This window comes from Salvelinus namaycush, chromosome 28 (genome assembly GCF_016432855.1).
Source record: "Salvelinus namaycush isolate Seneca chromosome 28, SaNama_1.0, whole genome shotgun sequence".
In the NCBI taxonomy this organism is placed as follows: domain Eukaryota; kingdom Metazoa; phylum Chordata; class Actinopteri; order Salmoniformes; family Salmonidae; genus Salvelinus; species Salvelinus namaycush.
Window position 1 is genome coordinate 40192372 of NC_052334.1, and position 22159 is coordinate 40214530.

The 22159-nt window shown below is 43.7% G+C and overlaps 1 protein-coding gene across 1 annotated transcript in view; it reads left to right on the forward strand.

Annotated features, from left to right (window-relative positions):
• Positions 1–4258: 4258 nt before the first annotated feature.
• Positions 4259–22159, forward strand: part of LOC120023799 (calcipressin-2-like) — a 49916-nt gene continuing 32015 nt past the window's right edge. Inside the window, exon 1 of the mRNA XM_038967909.1 lies at positions 4259–4345. Coding sequence (XP_038823837.1) covers positions 4259–4345 — 87 coding nt within the window. The remainder of the gene's footprint in view (positions 4346–22159) is intronic.

Here is a 22159-nt window from a genome sequence, read left to right on the forward strand (position 1 = left end):
AAAGGTGGGAAGGCAGGTGACAAGCTTAGGTCTGCATATTATGCCCATAGAAACGCATAGAGCTTATTCTGGACAGATTTTGGCGAGAGTGAGCCCTTTCGCTTTGCCTCTTCTCTGCTGAAACTGTCACCCGAGAAAGCATCTGAGTGAGTGAAACAGCGCCCCTATATATGTAGCCCATGTAGGTGATGCTGTCTAGCCAGAAATAATATGACATGTCATACTCTTGGTTCAAACAGCATCAGATACATGGTCTACACGTACTGAGACAGAGGGGCGCTGTTTTGTTCGCTCGGATGCTTTAAAACCTGTTTGGGATAGGGTGCAGCATTTTCACTTTTGGATGAATTGGTGCCCATAGTGAACTGCCTCCTACTCTGTCCCAGATGATAATATATGCATATTATTGTTACTATTGGATATAAAACACTCCGAAGTTTTTAAAACTGTTTGAATTATGTCTGTGAGTATAACAGAACTCATATGGCAGGCAAACTTCCAAACAGGAAGTGAGAATTCTGAGAAGGGTCGATGTGAAAGTCATCGCCTATTCAATTCCCTGTAATATATGGATCTGTTTGCACTTCCTACGCCTTCCACTAGATGTCAACAGTCTGTAGAACGTGGAATGAAGCCTCTAGTGTGATGTGGGGCCGGATGGGAGCTATTTGAGTCAGTGGTCTGGCAGAATGCTAGTTCCTGGTCACGAGCGCTAGTCATGAAATGGCAATGTGTGCCATTACTTATACAGACATGAAGAAATGCTCCGGTTGGAACGTTATTGGATATATATGATAACAAAATCCTGAAGATTGATTCTCTACTAAGTTTGACCAGTTTATTCGACTTGTAATATAACTTTTTTAAGTTTTCGTCCGACGTTTGCCTGCATCTGCGCCAGCGTTTGGACACGTGTACTACACATGCTAGCTAAAGTTGCTAATTGGACATAAGTAATGGACATTATCGAACAAAACAACGATTTATTGTGGAACTAGGATTCCTGGCATTGCATTCTGATGAAGATAATCAAAGGTAAGGGAATATTTATGATGTAATTTCGTATTTCTGTTGACTCCAACATGGCGGAGAAATTGTTAAATCTGAGCGCCGTCTCAGATTATTGCATGGTGTGCTTTTTAAAAGTTTTTTATAAATCTGACACAGCGGTTGCATTAAGAACAAGTGTATCTTTAATTATATGTAAAACATGTATCTTTCATCAAAGTTTATGATGAGTATTTCTGTTATTTGACGTGGCTCTCTGTAATTACTCCGGATATTTTGGAGGCATTTCTGAACATGGCGCCAATGTAAACCGAGATTTGTGGATATAAATATGCACATTATCGAACAAAACATAAATGTATTGTGTAACATGATGTCCTATGAGTGTCATCTGATGAAGATTATCAAAGGTTAGTGATTAATTTCATCTCTATTTCTGCTTTTGTGTGACTATCTTTGGCTGGGAAAAATGGCTGTGTGTTTTTTGGATTTGGTGGTGATCTAACATAAATATATGTTGTGTTTTCGCTGTAAACATTTAAAAAATCGGACACGATGGGTAGATTAACAAGATGTTTATCTTTCATTTGCTGTATTGGACTTGTTAATGTGTGAAAGTTACATATTTCAAAAAAATATTTTTGAATTTCGCGCGCTGCCTTTTCAATGGAATGTTGTGGGTGTTCCGCTAGCGGAACCCCTGGGCGAGAAAAGTTAACTGAGATTGATGTGTCTTTCTGTCGGTGCACATCTCACACCATGCCCAAACCGGACTCACGCGTGCGTCCACCATCGTGCGCAAATTGATTTTGTCCCCCCACACCAAACACGATCCCGACACGCAGGTTGAAATATCAAAACAAACTCTGAACCAATTATATTAATTTGGGTACAGGTCGAAAAGCATTAAGCATTTATGGATTGCAGTTGCTAGCTAATTTGTCCTATTTAGCTAGCTTGCTGTTGCTAGCTAATTTGTCCTGGGATATAAACGTTGAGTTGTTATTTTACCTGAAATGCACAAGGTCCTCTACTCCGACAATTAATCCACATATAGAACTGTCAACCGAATCGTTTCTAGTCATCTCTCTTCTTCCAGGCTTTTTCTTCTTTGGACTTTATATGGCGATTGGCATCTAACTTTCATAATAAGGTGTATTACCACAACCGACCAACCAACCTCAGTTCATCTTTCAATCACCCACGTGGGTATAACCAATGAGGAGATGGCACGTAGGTATCTGCTTCTATAAACCAATGAGAGGATGGGAGAGGCAGGACTTGCACCGCGTTCAGCATCACAAATAGAACTGACTTTAGCGCATGGCAACGCAGATGCTCATTGGCGCTCGCGAGCAGTGTAGGTGCAATGATTGAATAACATGTATGTGTATATTTATTTTGCAACGCTCGCAAACGCGACGCGAGCGGTGTGGTCAGCATGTCAGCCAAATAAATAATCAATATTTCAATATTTTATTTGGACGGGCAAGGAGGTACGGCAGGGCGGGCCAGGCCACCTAAGGCCCGCCCATAACGCCGACCCTGGTACAGTCAACTTTAGGGACAGTTCTTTGTGTACTTCTGTGGTCTGAAGTAACCTTTTATGAGTGGATCATCTATTAGTGTGACAATTTTAGGTCCCCTATTAATCAAGGATCTGGTGAAGGGAATGACGGTTGAATATCCAGGACACTCTCAAAATATATTTAATTGCAATTCATAGAGTAAAAATATTCATTTCTCAGATATATTTGCAAGGAGGATAAACCCCTCTGAGAACACTGGATTAATGAGGATAGATGATGGTTTTATTCCAAATAGATTTTAAGATGAGTTTAGAAAATGCTGACTGAGATCATTTGCAATTAGTAAGAAAACTCTAAAGGGGAGCACATCCTCAATCTACTCATATTTTATAATAATTGCATGATATTACTAATAGAAAGTAGTACTATGATAATGGATCAAAAAGTGTAACACCATCCCATTCGATTATATTCTATTCCATTCTACTCTAGTAACATAGTGCTTCTTAGTCAATTCACACTCTAACAGCGGGGTCATAGCCTCAGGCTGGTCAGAACCAGATTGCACCACCCCAGTTAACAGTGGATAATATCTGGCTCGCATGGTTGTCTGTCTGTCTCTGTGCCCTGTGGTAAATTACATGACAGACAGACAGCCCACTCCCTCCAGCCTATTGCCTACTCATCATGGCTTATGACAACTTGTATTGTCTTAGCTAGTGAATGATGAAACTGAGAGCTTGTGCTGGAGTTGAGGAGTGTGAGGTAATGCAATACTGAAGTCTGTCGGAAGTTTGGGCCAATCGGATGAAGTTGAGAGAGAGAATGCACATGTCACATGACATCATCATAATGAGTAAGGGAGATATGACAATTGTGGCAAGTTATTGTACTACATACAGGCTGCTTCTGCAAGGTCCACAACATATTAGCAGGCTATACTGGATTTGTCTGGATTGTTCTGTATTTGCACCAGGCACTTTACGATCAAATGCATTGGGAACATTATAATGACAAAAGACTACTGTAGCATATAGACAGCCTACCCCATAAATAGATATTCAGTAGTGTCACTACACATGTTGTGGGAAAGGATGGGTATATAACATGAGCATGCATTTGAATTTGAGTAAACACAAACGGACTTATTTCATTTGATTGAGCATGGTGCGTTCCATGTCAGAGAGAAAGTAGCCTAGGCCTATTCTATGGAACCAAGACATTATCAAATTCAATTCCAGGCTATTTTTGTGGACTGTGCTATAGGCAGTCCTGATTATTATTGTTGGGTGAAGTAGGCCTAGGATACATCATTTCAGAGTTCTTTTCGCAGTTATGTTCATGGACTAAACGAGAAGGAGAAATAAATAAAGGGAGGCAGTTAGAAACGCACCGTAGGCTACAGGCTGCAGTGCCTCCTCCCTACAGCATCGCTAAACGAACAAATGAAGCATGACGTCAGTGTTGTGCCTGAGCGCGCGCTGGTTGGTGCGCTCGCGAGCGTCTCTGACGGTCGTTTTGTATTGGAGCGGTGTAGGAGTGAGAGTTTACAGCTGCAGCATCACTTCCTATAGCGCACCCAAACTGCGAGGACACCACTTCATCCGAAGCAAACCCATTGGAGTGTACAATCACCTGCGAGGCGGTGACTGCACTTTCTCTGAAGCAGACAAGAACCCAACGAAATATTTTCTTTATTTATTTATTAGCTACGAAAGGGAATGCCATCTATAAATATGAAACTGGAGATGGTGACCATCATCGCCTGCGAGGTAGATACCGACGTGTTTACGTCCGACAAAATGCAGGTAGGCCAACAGTTTCATAAAACCGCACGTTCAATATTTTGATTATATTTTTCGTTTTGTGCTCCGAATTACGCATGACCGGATTTTCTGCATGGCCCAAAGTGCCTGTCCTGATGACGTTTTATGGAGTCACCCGTTCACCATGGATATTTATCAATGAAACCGCAGTTCGTCAAGATGCACGTCCTGAATGCGCATGGATGTCCTCGATTTCATAATTGATTGACGTTTGTGAGGTTGCAGAAGTGGGGACGGGAGGGCGGACAAAAAAGCCTCATGCAGTAGGCTATACTTTTTTTTTTACTGTATGCGCTTCAGACTACTATCTCACCACAAGTCAGTTTTGGTGCGCAAGTTACATGATTAGATGCAAAGCGGGTGAAGGGGGGGGGGGGGGGGGGGTTATCGAAATTCAGATTTCTTTTAGACGCAGTGTCGGAGTCGGACCCCCCTCAACCCTCCCCTTTTCAGCATTGCAGGGGCGCGAGACTGCTACTTTAGGGAGCGCATCCATCGAATCCAACGGTCACTGGGCAGACGATGTCGGTACTTATATGCCCAAACGTTGTAGCCTTGGAATAAGAAAATGCTAATAATTCATTGAAATGCCGCACATATGTTGTTCAAATGGTTCATTGTGGATCAAGGCTGGCAATTGTATTGTCCATTGCAGAGAACAGCGCGTGCCGTTGAAGAACAACAAGGTATTAGGAGACTAAGTCTTTCCTAAATACAGTTATGCAGTCTGAACAGAGGTCTTATGCTATGCAAAAGTAAACGGTAGCTCTGCCATGGCCTCAATAAACACAGACATTATGCATGTGTGCTCGCGCACACACTCACACACACATCTCCGACTCCAAAAACAAAGCACTTTTATTTTTTTGACATTCAAACCTGAGCTCTACATATCGTAACTCTTCACCTCACTGACTCACTGACTCCCAAAACCCTACTACCACTGGGGATGCTCGTGAAATCATGCAATGCAGGGGAGCGCGCGCAGGCTCATGTTGGAATAGGATGGCACAAAGAACAGGACTAATCCGTGTTTCTGGCAGACGAGAGGACAGGGGTTTGGGGGGGAAAGATTAGCGGGGCATGCACGTGGTTGGGGAACACTGATTGAGATCATCTCTCCCAGGCAGCTTGCGGTTTGGTTCGTTGTTTTCAAAAATCATTCAAGGATGCCTCATCTGTTGTCTTTGTGTTCTTTCTCCCTTTATTCATCCAAAGCAGTGGTCACCAACCTTTTCTGAGTCAAGATCATTTTCGCAGTCAAAAAGCAAGCTGAGATCTACTGCTCAGATTTGTACTTTTTACGTTAACCTCACACAAACAGTTTTCTAGGAATGATGTATGGGCAGTAGGCCTAATACATTATAGCATATTGGCTATATGATTGGCCTGCCAATATTTTTAATCAGCCCATATTATATTTCAAAACTCGAGCTTTGATAACAAAATAGATCAATTGGTTTAGCACTTGTGAGGCACTGTGGAGCATGAATTGAAATGGCTTGCGAAAGTTTTCACCCCCTTTGGCATTTTTCCTATTTTGTTGCCTTACAACCTGGAATTAAAATTGATTTTTGTATCATTTGATTTACACAACATGCCTACCACTTTGAAGACAAAAAATATTTTTTTCTTGTGAAACAAACAAGAAATAAGACAAAAAAACAGAAAACTTGAGCATGCACAACTATTCACCCCCCCAAAGTCAATACTTTGTAGAGCCACCTTTTGCAGCAATTACAGCTGCAAATCTCTTGGGGTATGTCTCTATAAGCTTGGCACATCTAGCCACTTGGATTTTTGCCCATTCTTCAAGGCAAACTGCTCCAGCTCCTTCAAGTTGGATGGGTTCCGCTGGTGTACAGCAATCTTTAAATCATACCACAGATTCTCAATTGGATTGAGGTCTGGGCTTTGACTAGGCCATTCCAATACATTTAAATGTTTCCCCTTAAACCACTCGAGTGTTGCTTTAGCACTATTCTTAGGGTCATTGTCCTGCTGGAAGGTGAACCTCCGTCCCAGTGTCACATCTCTGGAAGACCAAATACAGGTTTCCCTCAAGAATTTCCCTGTATTTAGCGCCATCCATCATTCCTTCAATTCTGACCAGTTTCCCAGTCCCTGTTGATGAAAAACATCCCACAGCATGATGCTGCCACCCCCATGCTTCACTGTGGGGATGGGGTTCTCGGGGTGATGAGAGGTGTTGGGTTTGCGCCAGACATAGCGTTTTCCTTGATGGCCAAAAAGCTACATTTGCCTAGAGTACCTTCTTCCATATGTATGTGGAGTCTTCCACATGCCTTTTGGCAAGCAAACGTGTTTGCTTATTCTTTCCTTAAGCAATGGCTTTTTTTCTGGCCACTCTCCAATAAAGCTCAGCTTTGTGGAGTGTAGGGCTTAAAGTGGTCCTATGGACAGATACTCCAATCTCCGCTGTGGAGCTTTGCAGCTCCTTCAGGGTTATCTTTGGTCTCTTTGTTGCCTCTCTGAATAATGCCCTCCTTGCCTGGTCTGTGAGTTTTGGTGTGCGGCCCTCTCTTGCCAGGTTTGTTATGGTGCCATGTTCTTTCTTTTTTATAATGGATTTAAATGGTGCTCCGTGGGATGTTCAAAGTTTCAGATATTTTTTTATAACCCAACCCTGATCTGTACTTCTCCACAACTTTGTCCCTGACCTGTTTGGAGAGCTCCTTGGTCTTCATGGTGCCGCTTGTATGGTGTTTCCCTTGTTGAGTGGTGTTGCAGACTCTGGGGCCTTTCAGAACAGGTGTATATATACTGAGACCATGTGACAGATAAATAAAGTCCACCTGTGTGCAATCTAACTAATTATGTGACTTCTGAAGGTAATTGGTTGCACCAGATCTTATTTAGCGGCTTCATAGCAAAGGGGGTGAATACATATGCACGCACCACTTTTCCGTGATTTTTTTTTTTTTTTTTTTTTTTAACAAGTAATTTTTTAAATTTCACTTCACCAATTTGGACTATTTTGTGTATGTCCATTACATGAAATCCAAATAAAAATCAATTTAAATGACAGGTTGTAATGCAACAAAATAGGAAAAACGCCAAGGGGGATGAATACTTTTGCAAGGCACTGTACCTGCATCTGATGGTCAACGAGGTCAAATCACGACGTCAGTGATTTTCAGGTCGAAAAGTCAGAGCTCTAGAAAGATGCCAGAGTTTCCGACTTGAAATTCCGAGTTGGATGACCGTTCAAAACGATTTTTCCCAACCGCCTCTCACGGTCCCTGCTCTCTCCTTCCTTTCCTCCGCTGAGACTGACCAGAGAGAGGGGACACCGTTTCCACCTGATAGCGTCACACCGCATCCGCCTCATGCACAAATTCATGTTGTTCCTATGACTAGAGAAATTAAATATTCCTTAATATTAAAATCGACATGACGAGCTGCTAATAATAATAATAAAACGCAGGGCTGTCGATACTTGGCTACTCATTCATTGCAGCTGCAGCCCGAGCGGAAGTATGGAGAAGCGCGTTTTGTAATAGTGTTGAATAAAACAGAGACAGTGCTGAATATAAACTTAAACATGAACTCACACATAAAAACAGCAGCTCTTTGCTGTATTCGTTGAGTCTCTCTGTGGTCATGGTTTTAAAAGTTATTAAATCTTACGTAGACTAGTAGCCTATTAAACTTGGCTGTGGCCAGGGTCATGGAAGCTCTGTAGTCAAGGTGATTTGAGCTATCCGATTGGGCAGCGCGGTAGGTGCACTCGATTTAGTCACAGATTTGCCGGTCCGCCGGGTAGGCAGAGTTTGTCTAATGGGAACACTTTACTTACTCGGTTGGCGACCACTGATCTAAAGTGATAAATGCCTGATAATATCCCTCTGCTTTACCGCTGTTAGTCTGGGTAAACTGAACTAATATAGGCTGTGGTGAACCGTGGACTGGATTGACAGTCAATAACATAAATATTATAGCATGGAGTTTGAAGCTATAGCTGAGATTTAAATGTTACCCAGCTAGCACAATCTAGAGGCGAAAGAAACGCACACCTATTTAGGCGAGGTGCTGGCTAGCGGAGTGGAACACTTATAAAAATAAAGGAGAGCCGCACACTCTAGGAGCTGAGATGGAAAAATATTTATGTCCAACATTTCGACAGACAAGCTGTCTTCATCAGGGTATAATGACAAACACTGCGGGATGACTCATTTATATAGTGTCAAAAGACACACACAGGTGTCTGTAATCATGGCCGGGTGTGGCCTGATATCATTAGTTAATTCTCATATATTAAAATAGCATACAAAAAACATAAATGAATAGCATACGATCATAGATACAATTTGGCTACATAAGCCTACAGACATGTACAATAGCAAAATCACAATAATCAGAAGAATGGCTTCAGATCAAAGCCTACGTTGAGACAGCTAGCACAAAACATTCCTGTGACGTTTCCGAAAGGTTCTCCTTTGGTTATTCGAAAAACAACTTTCCCATTTACGTTCTGGGAATAAAAATGTGTTAGCTGGGTAGGCTATCTTGTCGAGTTGTCTTGTCTTGAGCCAAGGAGCCAGTGTAGGAATTGAGAGACAGTGTGTGATGATATTGTTGCTGGTTAATACTGATACAGTGTCTGGTTGTGTATGATACTATGCTGTCCATCTGGACGTGTGGTTCATAGCCAACCTAGAACTGATACTGTTCTGAATCTGCCATGCAGGCTATGAAATCTGAAGGAATTGCTACCTACAATATCCTACTAAGCGTATATCTAGCTCTGGTCCAGGCGGTGCGTTCCTCTACTAACAGTGTTTGTGGAGGAACATGCAATAACGCCCTGGACCAGAGCTAGCTTTTAGCTTGCAGTCTGTTTCGAGATGATTATACTATGTTTTTCCGATTGCCACTGGTCTAGGATTAGTCAGTCAGAAGGACTGGTTGGGTCTTTTCTTAATAGTATAGGCTGAACCTGTGGTTTTAGGTTAGTAATGCCAATTGATAGCCTGGTCCCTGATCTGTTTGTGCCGTATTGCCAACGCCTATGGTTATTGTCATGCCATCGCAAACAGATCTGGGACCAGGCTAGTTAATTTAGTGCTGTGCCCGGTGTTTTTATGCCAGTGACGCTAACTGGTGCTTACAGGGTTAGTTTAAGTATATGGCTGGCCTTAGCAGGCGCTATAGGACTTGCGATAGCTGATGCATTAGACTGTGTGGTGGTTTGTAACACTGTTACCTGGATAATATAGAGCAACATCAGCGGATTAAATGTGAAGATCACAGGAATGAGCTACATGAACAGGCTCACTCGCGTTAGACAGCATAGACACGTACATACATGCACACACGCGCACACAAATGAACATAGAAAGTACAAACACACACACATGCAGATGGGCAGTAATTCTGTTACAATGTATTTAAAATATGTATTTAAATTACTTCTGAGTATTTTGTAAATTGAATTACATTGGGCTGAAATACACTCCAATGTATTTTGTAACAAGATACCTTCGAGAGCTGTAATTTCTATACCATTTTTTTTATTATAGCAGTTCACATTTTGTGGCTCACTTTCACCCTGCATTGGTATCAAAAGTCTGATGACACTATGGTGTGATAAAAGGGTTTGCTAAATGAACTAAATATAAATGTACAATACCGTTCAAAAGTTTGGGGTCACTTAGAAATGTCCTTGTTTTTGAAAGGAAAGCAGATTTTTTGTCCATTTAAAATAACATCAAATTGATCAGAAATACAGTGAAGACATTGTTAATGTTGTAAATTACTATTGTAGCTGGAAACCGCAGATTTTTAATGGAATATCTACATAGGTGTACAGAGGCTCATTATCACCAACCATCACGCCTGTGTTCCAATGGCACATGGTGTTAGCTAATCCAAGTTTATAATTTTAATGATCATTGATCATTAGAAAACCCTTTTGCAATTATGTTAGTACAGCTGAAAACTGTTGTTCTGATTAAAGAAGCAATATAACTGGCCTTCTTTAGACTAGTTGAGTATCTGGAGCATCAGCATTTGTGGGTTTGATTACAGGCTCAAAATGGCCACAAACAAATGTCTTTCTTCTGAAACTCTTCATTCTATTCTTGTCCTGAGAAATGAAGGTTATTCCATGCGATAAATTGCCAAGAAACTGAAGATCTCCTACAAGGCTGTGTATTACTCCCTTCACAGAACAGCGCAAACAGGCTCTAACCAGAATAGAAAGAGGAGTGGGAGGCCCCGGTGCACAACTGAGCAAGAGGACAAGTACATTAGTGTCTAGTTTGAGAAACAGACGCCTCACAAGTCCTCAACTGGCAGCTTCATTAAATAGTACCAGCAAAACACCAGTCTCAACGTCAACAGTGAAGAGGCGACTCCGGGATGCTGGCCTTTTAGGCACAGTTGCAAAGAAAAAGCCATCTCTCAGACTGGCGAATAAAAATAAAAGATTAAGATGGGCAAAATAGGCCTCCCGCGTATCGCAGTGTTAGCTGTGCCACCAGAGACTCTGGGTTCGAGCCCAGGCTCTGTCGCAGCCTGCCGCGACCGGGAGGTCCATGGGGCGACGCACAATTGGCCTAGCGTCGTCCGGGTTAGGGAGGGTTTGGCCGGTAGGGGTATCCTTGTCTCATCGCGCACTAGCGACTCCTGTCGCTAGGTGTACTGTGTTTCCTCTGACACATTGGTGCGGCTGGCTTCCGGGTTGGATGCGCGCTGTGTTAAGAAGCAGTGCGGCTTGGTTGGGTTGTGTTTCGGAGGACGCATGGCTGTCGACCTTCGTCTCTCCCGAGCCCATACGGGAGTTGTAGCGATGAGACAAGACGGTAACTACTAACAATTGGATACCATTAAATTGGGGAGAAAAAGGGGGTAAAAAAAGAAAAGAAAGATGGGCAAAATAACACAAACACTGGACAGAGGAACTCTTACTACTAACATTTGTGAACCATTTCAGGACGCTAGGTGTATGTCGGACGTTATTACTTCACAGTATCTGGATAATATGTGTGAAATGCTTGATAATGTATGTGATATCAACAGAGAAGTATATTTTCTGGTTTATTTAAATATTGGCTGGCTTTCATCAAGCTGCCCACTCAAGAAAAAACTTCAAACTTTACCCAGTGCCTGCAACCTGGTTCAGGTTGTCAATCAACCTACTATGGTAGTTACAAATAGCACAGGAATGAAATCATCAACATGTATTGATCACATTTTTACTAATGCTGCAGAAATTTGCTTTAAAGCAGTATCCAAATCCATAGGATGTAGTGATCAAAATATAGTAGCAACATCTAGGAAAACGAAAGTTCCAAAGGCTGGGCCTAATATAGTGTATAAGTGATCATACAAAACATTTGTCGTGATTCATATGTTGATGATGTAAATAATATTTGCTGGTCTGTGGTGTATAATGAGGAGCAACCAGATGCTGCACTTGACACATTTATGAAATTGCTTATTCCAGTTACTAATAAGCATGCTCCCATTAAAAAAATGAATGTAAAAGCTGTTAAATCCCTTTGGATTGATGAGGAATTGATAAATTGTATGTTTGATAGGGATGAGGCAAAAGGTATCACATAACTCTGGCAGCCCAATCGATTGGCAAACGTACTGCAAATTAAGAAATCATGTGAATAAACTAAATAAAAATAAACTATACTATGAAACAAACATAAATTATATAAAGAATGATAGTAGAAAGCTTTGGAGCACCTTAAATGACATTTTGGGAAAAAAGGCAAACTCGGCTCCATCATTCATTGAATCAGATGGCTTATTCATCACAAATCGATCGCTAAACCCACTGATATTGCCAACTAGTTTAATGACTTTTTCATTGGCAAGATAAGAAAATTTAGGCATGACATGCAAGCAACAAACGCTGACACTACATCATTGTAGGGCAGATTGCAGAGGTCTTGAAAAAGAAGGGTCAACACTGCAAATATTGACTCTTTGCATCAACTTCATGTAATTGTCAATAAAAGCCTTTGACACTTGTGAAAAGCGTGTAATTATACTTCAGTGTTCCATAGTAACATATGTCAAAAATATGTAAAGACACTGAAGCAGCAAACTTTGTGGAAATTAATATTTGTGTCATTCTCAAAACTTTTGGCCATGACTGTACATAGTATTTCTGACCTAATTCTGAAAGACAAGCATTGTACTTTTGAATTCCGTAAAATTAGTCTGGAAGAGGTGAAAAAATGATTGTTGTCTATCAACAATGACAAGCCACCGGGGTATGACAATCTGGGTGGAAAATTACTGAGGATAATAGCGGATGATATTGCCACTCCTATTTACCATTTTTTAAATTTAAGTCTATTAGAAAGTGTGTGCCCTCAGGCCTGGAGGGAAGCAAAAGTCATTCCGCTACCCAAGAATATTAAAGCCCCCTTTACTGGCTCAAATAGCCGACCAATCAGCCTGTTACCAACCCTTAGTGAACTTCTGGAAAAACTGTGTTTGACCAGATACAATGCTATTTTATAGTAAACAAAATTACAACAGACTTTCAGCACTCTCATTGAGAAGGACATTCAACAAGCACAGCACTTAAACAAATGCTTTGTTAGACTTCAGTGCAGCGTTTGACATTATCGATCATAGTCTGCTGCTGGAAAAACTTGTGTTATGGCTTTACACCCCCTGCTATACTGTGGATAAAGAGTTACTTGTCTAACAAAACACAGAGGGTGTTCTTTAATGGAAGCCTCTTCAACATAATCCAGGTAGAATCAGGAATTCCCCAGGGCAGCTGTTTAGGCCCCTTACTGTTTAGGCCCCTTACTAACGACTTTGAGTAAAGCCAGTGTGTATGCCAGTGTGGATGACTCAACACTATACACGTCAGTTACTACAGCAACTGAAATGACTGCAACACTTAACAAAGATCTGCAGTTAGTTTCAGAATGGGTGGCAAGGAATAAGTTAGTCCTAAATATTTCCAAAACTAAAAGCATTGTATTTGGGACAAATCATTCACTAAACCCTAAACCTCAACTACATCTCGTAATGAATGATGTGAAAATTTAGCAAGTTGAGGTGACTTAACTGCTTGGAGTAACCCTGTATTGTAAACTGTCATTGTCAAAACATATTGATACAACAGTAGCTAAGATGAGGAGAAGTATGTCCATAATAAAGCTCTGCTCTGCCTTCTTAACAACACTATCAACAAGGCAGGTCCTACAGGCCCTAGTTTTGTCGCACCTAGACTAAAGTTCAGTAGTGTGGTCAGGTGCCCCAAAGAGGGACTTAGGAAAATTGCAGTTGGCTCAGAAAAGGGCAGCATGGCTGGCCCTTGAAAGTACACGGAGATCTAACACTAATGATATGCTTGTCAATCTCTCATGGCTAAAAGTGGAAGAGAGATTGACATCATCACTACTTGTTTTTGTAAGAAGTGTTGACAGCTGAATGTACTGAGCTGTCTGTTTAAACTGCACAGCTCTGACATCCATGCATACCCCACAAGACATGCCACTAGAGGTCTCTTCATAATCCCCAAGTCCAGAACAGACTATGGGAGGCACACAGTACTACATAGAGCCATGATTACATGGAACTCTATATGGAACTCTTTTCCACATCAGGTAACTGATGCAAGCAGTAGAATCAGATTTTTTTTTAAACAGGTAAAAATATACCTTATAGAACAGCGGGGACTGTGAAGCGACACACACAAATGTACAGACACACGCATACATTGTAATATTGTTGTATGGTGGTATTATACATGTTGTATATGGCAGCAGCTAATGGGGATCCCTAATAAATACAAATACAGGAGAAGCATTTGAACATCTTTTTTTTAATCAAAATGCTTTTTTTGGCAGTAATGCATTCTGGAACATGTGCACTTTCATGTGCCTTAATAACTAACTTGTATGCCATCTGTGAATACAAATAACATTGTTACATTACGAGCCTAGTTGGTTTAGCCACGGAAAAAGACAGGAACCTTCCCGCTAGCCATGATTTACTGACACAATGGATGGGCTGGACATGCCAGGAGATGAGTGTGGATTGGTCTGCCATGTAGCATGCTTCTGTCTATAACCTGAGCTGCTCAGTATGTGTTGATAGTCCTTTCAACCGCAGCTTTTTTGAAAGATATAACGTTAGCCATCGAGAACTACAAAAGTTTTACTACTTTCTCAACAACATTGATGCCCTGTATTTAGCAGGCGCTATCGACAGATCAGTTGGAAAAAGTAGTGATGGGCTACTTTCTGCACACGCCACGGTCAGTGTGACCCGGAGTGACTTGACACAACGCTGGCCAAACAAGATGTAGCTTGAAACAAAACAGAGATAAATGGCCGTGAAGCGTTCATCAGTAACCATTTCAATGTACTGTTTACACCTTCTGTATCCTGTGAATGTGAATTTGATATTGTGTGTGTTTACCAGAAACGATAATGTGAAGAAGAACATGGCCTGCACCAAAGTCAGATTAGGATATAGGCTAAGGACTAGATAACGTGTATTTTTACCTGGAGTTTTACCTTATTTGTAGGCTACTACTTTTACCACTTTTAGTCTTGTTAACTACACTACTTACTCTGTTTAGCATATGGCCTCACATGTGAATCCTTAAAGAGATGGGGGGATAAGGTTTAAGAGGGTGTGAACGATGCTGAATGGGTGGAGACAATGAAGAGCTCTGCAGTAGGTGTACCGGACCATTCAAGGGCCATTTTCTCAAAAGTGGGGTTACAAGTTTATCAACTTTCAAAGCAGAATTATTTTCCCATTGTTCCTCAACTGCAGTGCATGATATACTATTTTCTAGTCTTTACTTTTATCCAATGTAAAAAAAAAAAACACCATTAAAAATGTTGCTACGTAGGACTGAATCCAGGTGGAGGGTCACAAATAACTTCCCCTTATAGTGTGGCTCAGTTGGTAGAGCATGGCGCTTGCAACTCCAGGGTTGTGGGTTTGATTCCCACGAGGGACCACTATAAAAATGTATGAACTCACTACTGTAAGTTGCTCTGGATAAGAGTGTCTGCTAAATGACTAAAATGTAAAACAAATGAAAAAAGAAACAACACATTATGTGACCTTCACACACATGCACAAACACACTCCACATACATTATATCGGATCACATGCACATGCGCTCTCTCTTTCACAGTAGTGACAGGATGGAAAAAGGTAATTGTTGTATATTCCCTCTGTCAGCAAACCTCCATCCATCCAGACTAAATCCCAGGCCTGTAGAACCCTACTTTCTTTCCATCAGCATTTGTGGTCTGCCTGTCTGTTCCCAAGCCTATCATCATAACAATGGCAGCTGTCTGTGTCACTTGTACCTCTGACTACCGCCCTGGAAACTCAGGGGAGAGCTTTAAGGAGCCACATCTTTTTGATGCCTGGCCAGCTCACTTGAACTCCTGTATGGTCTATGTTTTTGCTGAGGTCTGTGTTTTGGTCTCTTGCCTATTTATCAAGCACGTACCAATGGTATATTCAATGTGGATGTGTCAAAACGTCATGTATGAAATTATATTTGATTGAAAACATGGAACATTTGGATTGCTGTTTGGCTTGCTTTAGTAAGGTCATCGTATCATCTTCAAAAACCTGCATTGATAAAAAATCTATCCATATTTCAAACAATCAGCAACCTATTAGCAAGGTTGCACTCAGCAAGCCCTCACGAAGCGCAGGCACTTGCTCGATGATATAACTATTCTGAAACAGCTCTGTAGAGGTTTGCATCGCTATAGTAGATATATATAACAAACCGCGTGTGTCAGTCAAACAGGTATAGGAGAGGGGGAAGAGTGGCGGATGAAGCGGATGGCCGTATTATGTTCTGTCCAGGTGGGAAACCAGATCTGGCCCTGGCAGGTGGACAAGGCCTAGGCCCCTGGTGCACCTGTGTATAACTCTGATAGCCTAGTCCAGAGTAGGGGGCTCAGGTGTTCACCGCTCTCAGTCTGTGGATATGTCGATCTGGGCCACGGTCGTCTCACATTCCCCCGAAACCTTAGAGAGACTCTGGGTCTCAGGTGTCACGTAAAAGGTTAGGACGATGTCCGCTGGAGTGACGTAGAAGAAAAACACAAAGAATAAAAGTCTGTCTCCGACTCCTATCGTTGGCTTTGTGTCGGGATACAAGAGCCAAGACAACAGGGTTGTGAGATGATAAGGTGAAGGCTAAAGAAAAATCTTTTTATCCACTGAAGTGGAGATTTTTTGGGGATCAATGGCAGGATGACATGAAGTCTAGTAACTTGATGTTTTATTCATGGCTACCACTTTGTTGCCATGTAAAAGCATCATCTGAAATTAACGTTTCAGAGCTTTCATTTGGATAAGGCATCAGTGCCTTTACATCACACAGTATGCCAATAGAAACAGCTCCATAAAAAAAAAAAAAAAAATTCAAGGAGCAAATTCTATTTATATTTATGAAAATGTTCATATTTTGAGTCTCTCCGCTAGCAAGGGCCCTTGTAAACTCAACGGAGTCATTACATTTGTGTAGTTGGAGTCCTACCATCATGATTGGTGCAATACTTCAAATAATATCAAGTGAACGATGGCTTACTGTATGCGTTAATGTTGGAGCCGAGGATATGGATACTGGGTATAGTCGTCTGTCAGTCTGTCAGTCTGTCAGTTAAATAACCTCTACAGCGCTCCATAGTCCTGAATTACCGCATTAAAAAGAGACGGCACAAATCTTCAGACCAGGCCATTACTAGGCCTAGCTCACAACCAAGGTGACACACAAAGCGACACGCGAGGGAGAGAGCTTCATTACATTCGCTGCTGAGGCGTAAGGTGAGTGACCCGCCATCACAGCATCTTCTGGAGGATGTTGTCAGGGTTATGTCAACCATTGGAAGTTTGGGAAGGATATTGATGATGAAGATTATGAAAAAAATTGTCTTCCACAGTGAAATACCCAAATGACAGATTGGTAATAGGATTAATTTCTCCCCACAGCTATAAACTGATTTCAATCTATGAAGTACGGAGCGAGTCCTCAGAGGCCGTTACGTCTCGCCCGTCAATACCATCAGTGTTTCCAATTTAACAACTTTGTTGCTATATTTAGGGAGTTTTCCCCTCAAATTACTTTTATTGGTAAAAGATTCTAGCGACAAATGTAGCTACTTTTCAGGCTGCCTTTGGGGAGTTTTGACACAGAGGGTTTCTATGGTTTTGATAGCATTTAGTGAATTTTCCCACTAAATTCTGCCTCAAACTAGAGTGGGAGAAGCTGTTTGTGCAACAGAAGTCACAGCAACTGCACACACAGGCAGAGAAGCACAAGGGGAGGGGGTGTGCGGCGGGAGAAGGGGGCGAAAACGCTATTCGGGGACTGCAGCAGCAAGGCAAATTGGTGCAGTGACGTTGTCGCGGCAACAGCAAAGCGTAATCTAGCGATTTCTAGCGACAAATCAAGGGGCCAATAGCGGATCTCACTGAAAAATGGTTGGCAACACTGGATACTGTTCCCACTTCCGTATTGATCCCACAGCAATTGCATGCCCGTTTTGGCTGCTCTTTAGTTGCCCGCTTTGCAGCGCTGAAGGCTAGGCTAAGAGCATAGTGCAGCTGGGTCTGAAGCATTAGCATATGAGGCTCTAGGTAGCCTTACTGCCATTTGTCATGAGTTGTTTTGGTGCATTGTTGTTTTGTAGCGCTGAAGGCTAGACTAACGTGCTGACTATACTGGCCACACGCACCAGACGCGATCATGACACTCAGGTTAAAATACAAAAAACAACTGTGAACCAACTATATTAATTTGGCGGCAGGTCGAAACACACATGAAACATTCATGGACATTTAAGTAGCTAGCTATCTGTTGCTAGCTAGTTTGGCCTGGGAGATGAACATTGGTTTGTTATTTTACCTGACATTCATATGGTCCTCTTTTCAGCTGGTTCTTTGTAGAATTCTGACTTGGAGTCATACAAAATCGTGGGTTTCTCTGTGCCAAGGATTAATCCACAGATAAAAAGGAAAATCTAGTTCGTTTTTAGTTATTAATTAATCTTTCAAGCATCCACGTGGGTTTGTATCTTCCTGATCCATGTTCTATTTTAGCGCTTAGCTACACAGACGCTCTTTCACGTGTGTGAGCGGTGTGGGTGAAATGATGGAATAACATGTATGTGTACATTTATTTTGCAACAGTCCAGACCAAATCTGAACCAATCATAGATGTCTATGTATCACAGGTTTGGACAGCACATTAGAGCACTGCAGAGTACATTACAGTTCAATACATTATAGTCACGTAGAGTATAGTACAGTACGTTACAGAGTACAGTCAAGTATAGTTCAGTACAGTACATTTAGAGTAAAGTACAGCTGTAACGTCCTGACCAGAGTTCTTATGTGTTTTGCTTGTTTAGTGTTGGTCAGGACGTGAGCTGGGTGGGAATTCTATGTTGTGTGTCTAATTTGTCTGTTTCTGTGTCCAGCCTAATATGGTTCTCAATCAGAGGCAGCTGTCAATCGTTGTCCCTGATTGAGAATCATATATAGGAGGCTTGTTTTGTGTTGGGATTTTGTGGGTGATTGTTTCCTGTCTCTGTGTTTTGTCTGCACCAGATAGGTCTGTCTCGGTTTTCACATTTGTTATTTTGTTACTTGTATTAGTGTTACTGTTTATTCGTCTATTAAACATGTTGAACACTAGCCGCGCTGCATTTTGGTCCTCTCCTTCATCCCAGGAAGAAAACCGTTACAGAACCACCCACCAAACTCGGACCAAGCAGCGTAGCTACGGGCAGCAGCGGCAGCAGCAGCAGCAGCGGGACCAGGAGAAATGGACTTGGGAGGACGTGTTGGATGGTAAAGGTTGCTACACATGGGAGGAGATCCTGGCTGGAAGGGATCGCCTTCCATGGGAACAGGTGGAGGCAGCTAGGAGAGCGGAGGCAGCTGCGAAAGGGGACCGGCGTTATGAAGGTACGCGGCTAGCAAGGAAGCCCGAGAAGAAACTCCAAAAATTTCTTGGGGGGGGGAGGCTAAAGGGTAGTGTGGCGAAGTCAGGTAAGAAACCTGCGCCCATTTCCCATGCTTACCGTGGAGAGCGGGAGTACGGGCAGACACCGTGTTATGCGGAAGAGCGCACGGTGTCTCCTGTACGTGTGTATAGCCCGGTGCGGTACATTCCAGCTCCACGTATCGGCCGGGCTAGAGTGAGCATTGAGCCTGGTGCCATGAAGCCGGCTCAACGTATCTGGCCTCCAGTACGTCTCCTCGGGCCGGTGTACATGGCACCAGCCTTACGCATGGTGTCCCCGGTTCGCCAACACTGCCCAGTGCGGGTTATTCCACCTCCCCGCACTGGGCGGGCTACGGGGAGTATTCAACCAGGTAAGGTTGGGCAGGCTCGGTGCTCAAGGGAGCCAGTACGCCTACACGGTCCGGTATATCCGGCGCCACCTTCCCGCCCCAGCCCAGTACCACCAGTGCCTACACCACGCACCAGGCTTCCAGTGCGTCTCCAGAGCCCTGTTCCTCCTCCACGCACTCTCCCTGTGGTGTGTGTCTCCAGCCCAGTGCCTCCAGTTCCGGCACCACGCACCAAGCCTCCTGTGCGTCTCCAGAGCCCTGTACGCACTGTTCCTTCTCCCCGCAATCGCCCTGAGGTGCGTGCCCTCAGCCCGGTACCACCAGTGCCGGTACCACGCACCAGGCCTATAGTGCGCTTTGAGAGTCCAGTGTGCCCTGTTCCTGCTCCCCGCACTAGCCTTGAGGTGCGTGTCTCCAGTCCGGTACCACCAGTTCCGGCACCACGCACCAGGCCTACTGTGCGCCTCAGCAGGTCAGAGTCGGCCGTCTGCCCAACGCCGCCTGCACTGCTCGTCTGCCTAGCGCCGTCTGAGCCATCCGTCTGCCCAGCGCCGTCTGAGTCATCCGTCTGCCCAGCGCCGTCTGAGCCATCCGTCTGCCCAGCGCCGTCTGAGCCATCCGTCTGCCCAGCGCCATCTGAGCCATCCATCTGCCCAGCGCCATCTGAGCCATCCGTCTGCCAGGCGCCATCTGAGCCATCCGTCTGCCCAGCGCCATCTGAGCCATCCGTCTGCCCAGCGCAATCTGAGCCATCCGTCTGCCCAGCGCCATCCGTCTGCCCAGCGCCATCTGAGCCATCCGTCTGCCCAGCGCCATCTGAGCCATCCGTCAGTCAGGAGCCGCTAGAGCCGCCCGTCAGTCAGGAGCCGCTAGAGCCGTCCGTCAGTCAGGAGCGGCCAGAGCCGCCAGCCAGTCAGGAGCTGCCAGAGCCGCCAGCCAGTCAGGAGCTGCCAGAGCCGCCAGCCAGTCAGGAGCTGCCAGAGCCGCCAGTCAGTCATGAGCTGCCCTCCAGTCATGAGCTGCCCTCCAGTCATGAGCTGCCCTCCAGTCATGAGCTGCCCTCCAGTCATGAGCTGTCCTCCAGTCATGAGCTGCCCTCCAGTCCGGAGCTGCCACTCAGTCCGGAGCTGCCACTCAGTCCGGAGCTGCCACTCAGTCCGGAGCTGCCACTCAGTCCGGAGCTGCCCCTCTGTCCTGAGCTGCCCCTCTGTCCTGAGCTGCCCCTCTGTCCTGAGCTAACTCTCTGTCCTGAGCTACCTCTCTGTCCTGAGCTGTCTCCTCTATCTAGGGGGGGCCTTGGTGAAGGTTCATAGACCAAGGTCGGGGGCGAGGGTCGCCACTCAAAGGACGCTAAGGAGGGGGACAAAGACAGTGGTAGAGTGGTGTCCTGCGCCGGAGCCGCCACCGCGGACAGATGCCCACCCAGACCCTCCTCTTGAGTTTTAGGGGTGCGTTCGGAGTCCGCACCACAGGAGGGGGGGTACTGTAACATCCTGACCAGAGTTCTTATGTGTTTTGGTTGTTTAGTGTTGGTCAGGACGTGAGCTGGGTGGGAATTCTATGTTGTGTGTCTAGTTTGTCTGTTTCTGTGTCCAGCCTAATATGGTTCTCAATCAGAGGCAGCTGTCAATCGTTGTCCCTGATTGAGAATCATATATAGGAGGCTTGTTTTGTGTTGGGATTTTGTGGGTGATTGTTTCCTGTCTCTGTGTTTTGTCTGCACCAGATAGGTCTGTCTCGGTTTTCACATTTGTTATTTTGTTACTTGTATTAGTGTTACTGTTTATTCGTCTATTAAACATGTTGAACACTAGCCGCGCTGCATTTTGGTCCTCTCCTTCATCCCAGGAAGAAAACCGTGACAACAGCACATATTGTATTGTACTGTACCCTACTTTACTGTACTGTTCTCTAATGTACTCTACTGAACTAAACTGTACTGAACTAAACTCTACTGTACTGTAATGTGTTGTCCAAACTTGTGAAACAAATACTTCCGGTCTGGACTGACCAAATTTGGTCTTGTTTGGGGGCGGAGCTCATTCAAATAATACCCAGCTTGCTTTGCAAGTGTTGTTTTTTTACATTTATTTTTCTACATTTCATTTTACATTTTGTGCTTTTAGCAAATGTTATTTTTCAGAGTGACTTACAGTCAGTGGATAAACAACCACATGTCAGAGCAACAAAAGCCTTTCTGTAACTGTTGCTGAGAATGTTATTGTAGCTGTGTGTTCTTTGTTATTACATTTTTTGGGTCTGAAAACTTTGAAAATGATCAATGCTAGTTTTAAAGCTTAAAAAAAAGTTACATAAGTGCATGTGACAGATGGGAGGCAACTTTTCCTCTAAGCTGCGCGGGTGCGCCCACCTCCTGGACTGCCGCACAGAATAAATGCCATGTTGCGCAGAGACGCAAGAGTTCGAACTTTACTGAGTTC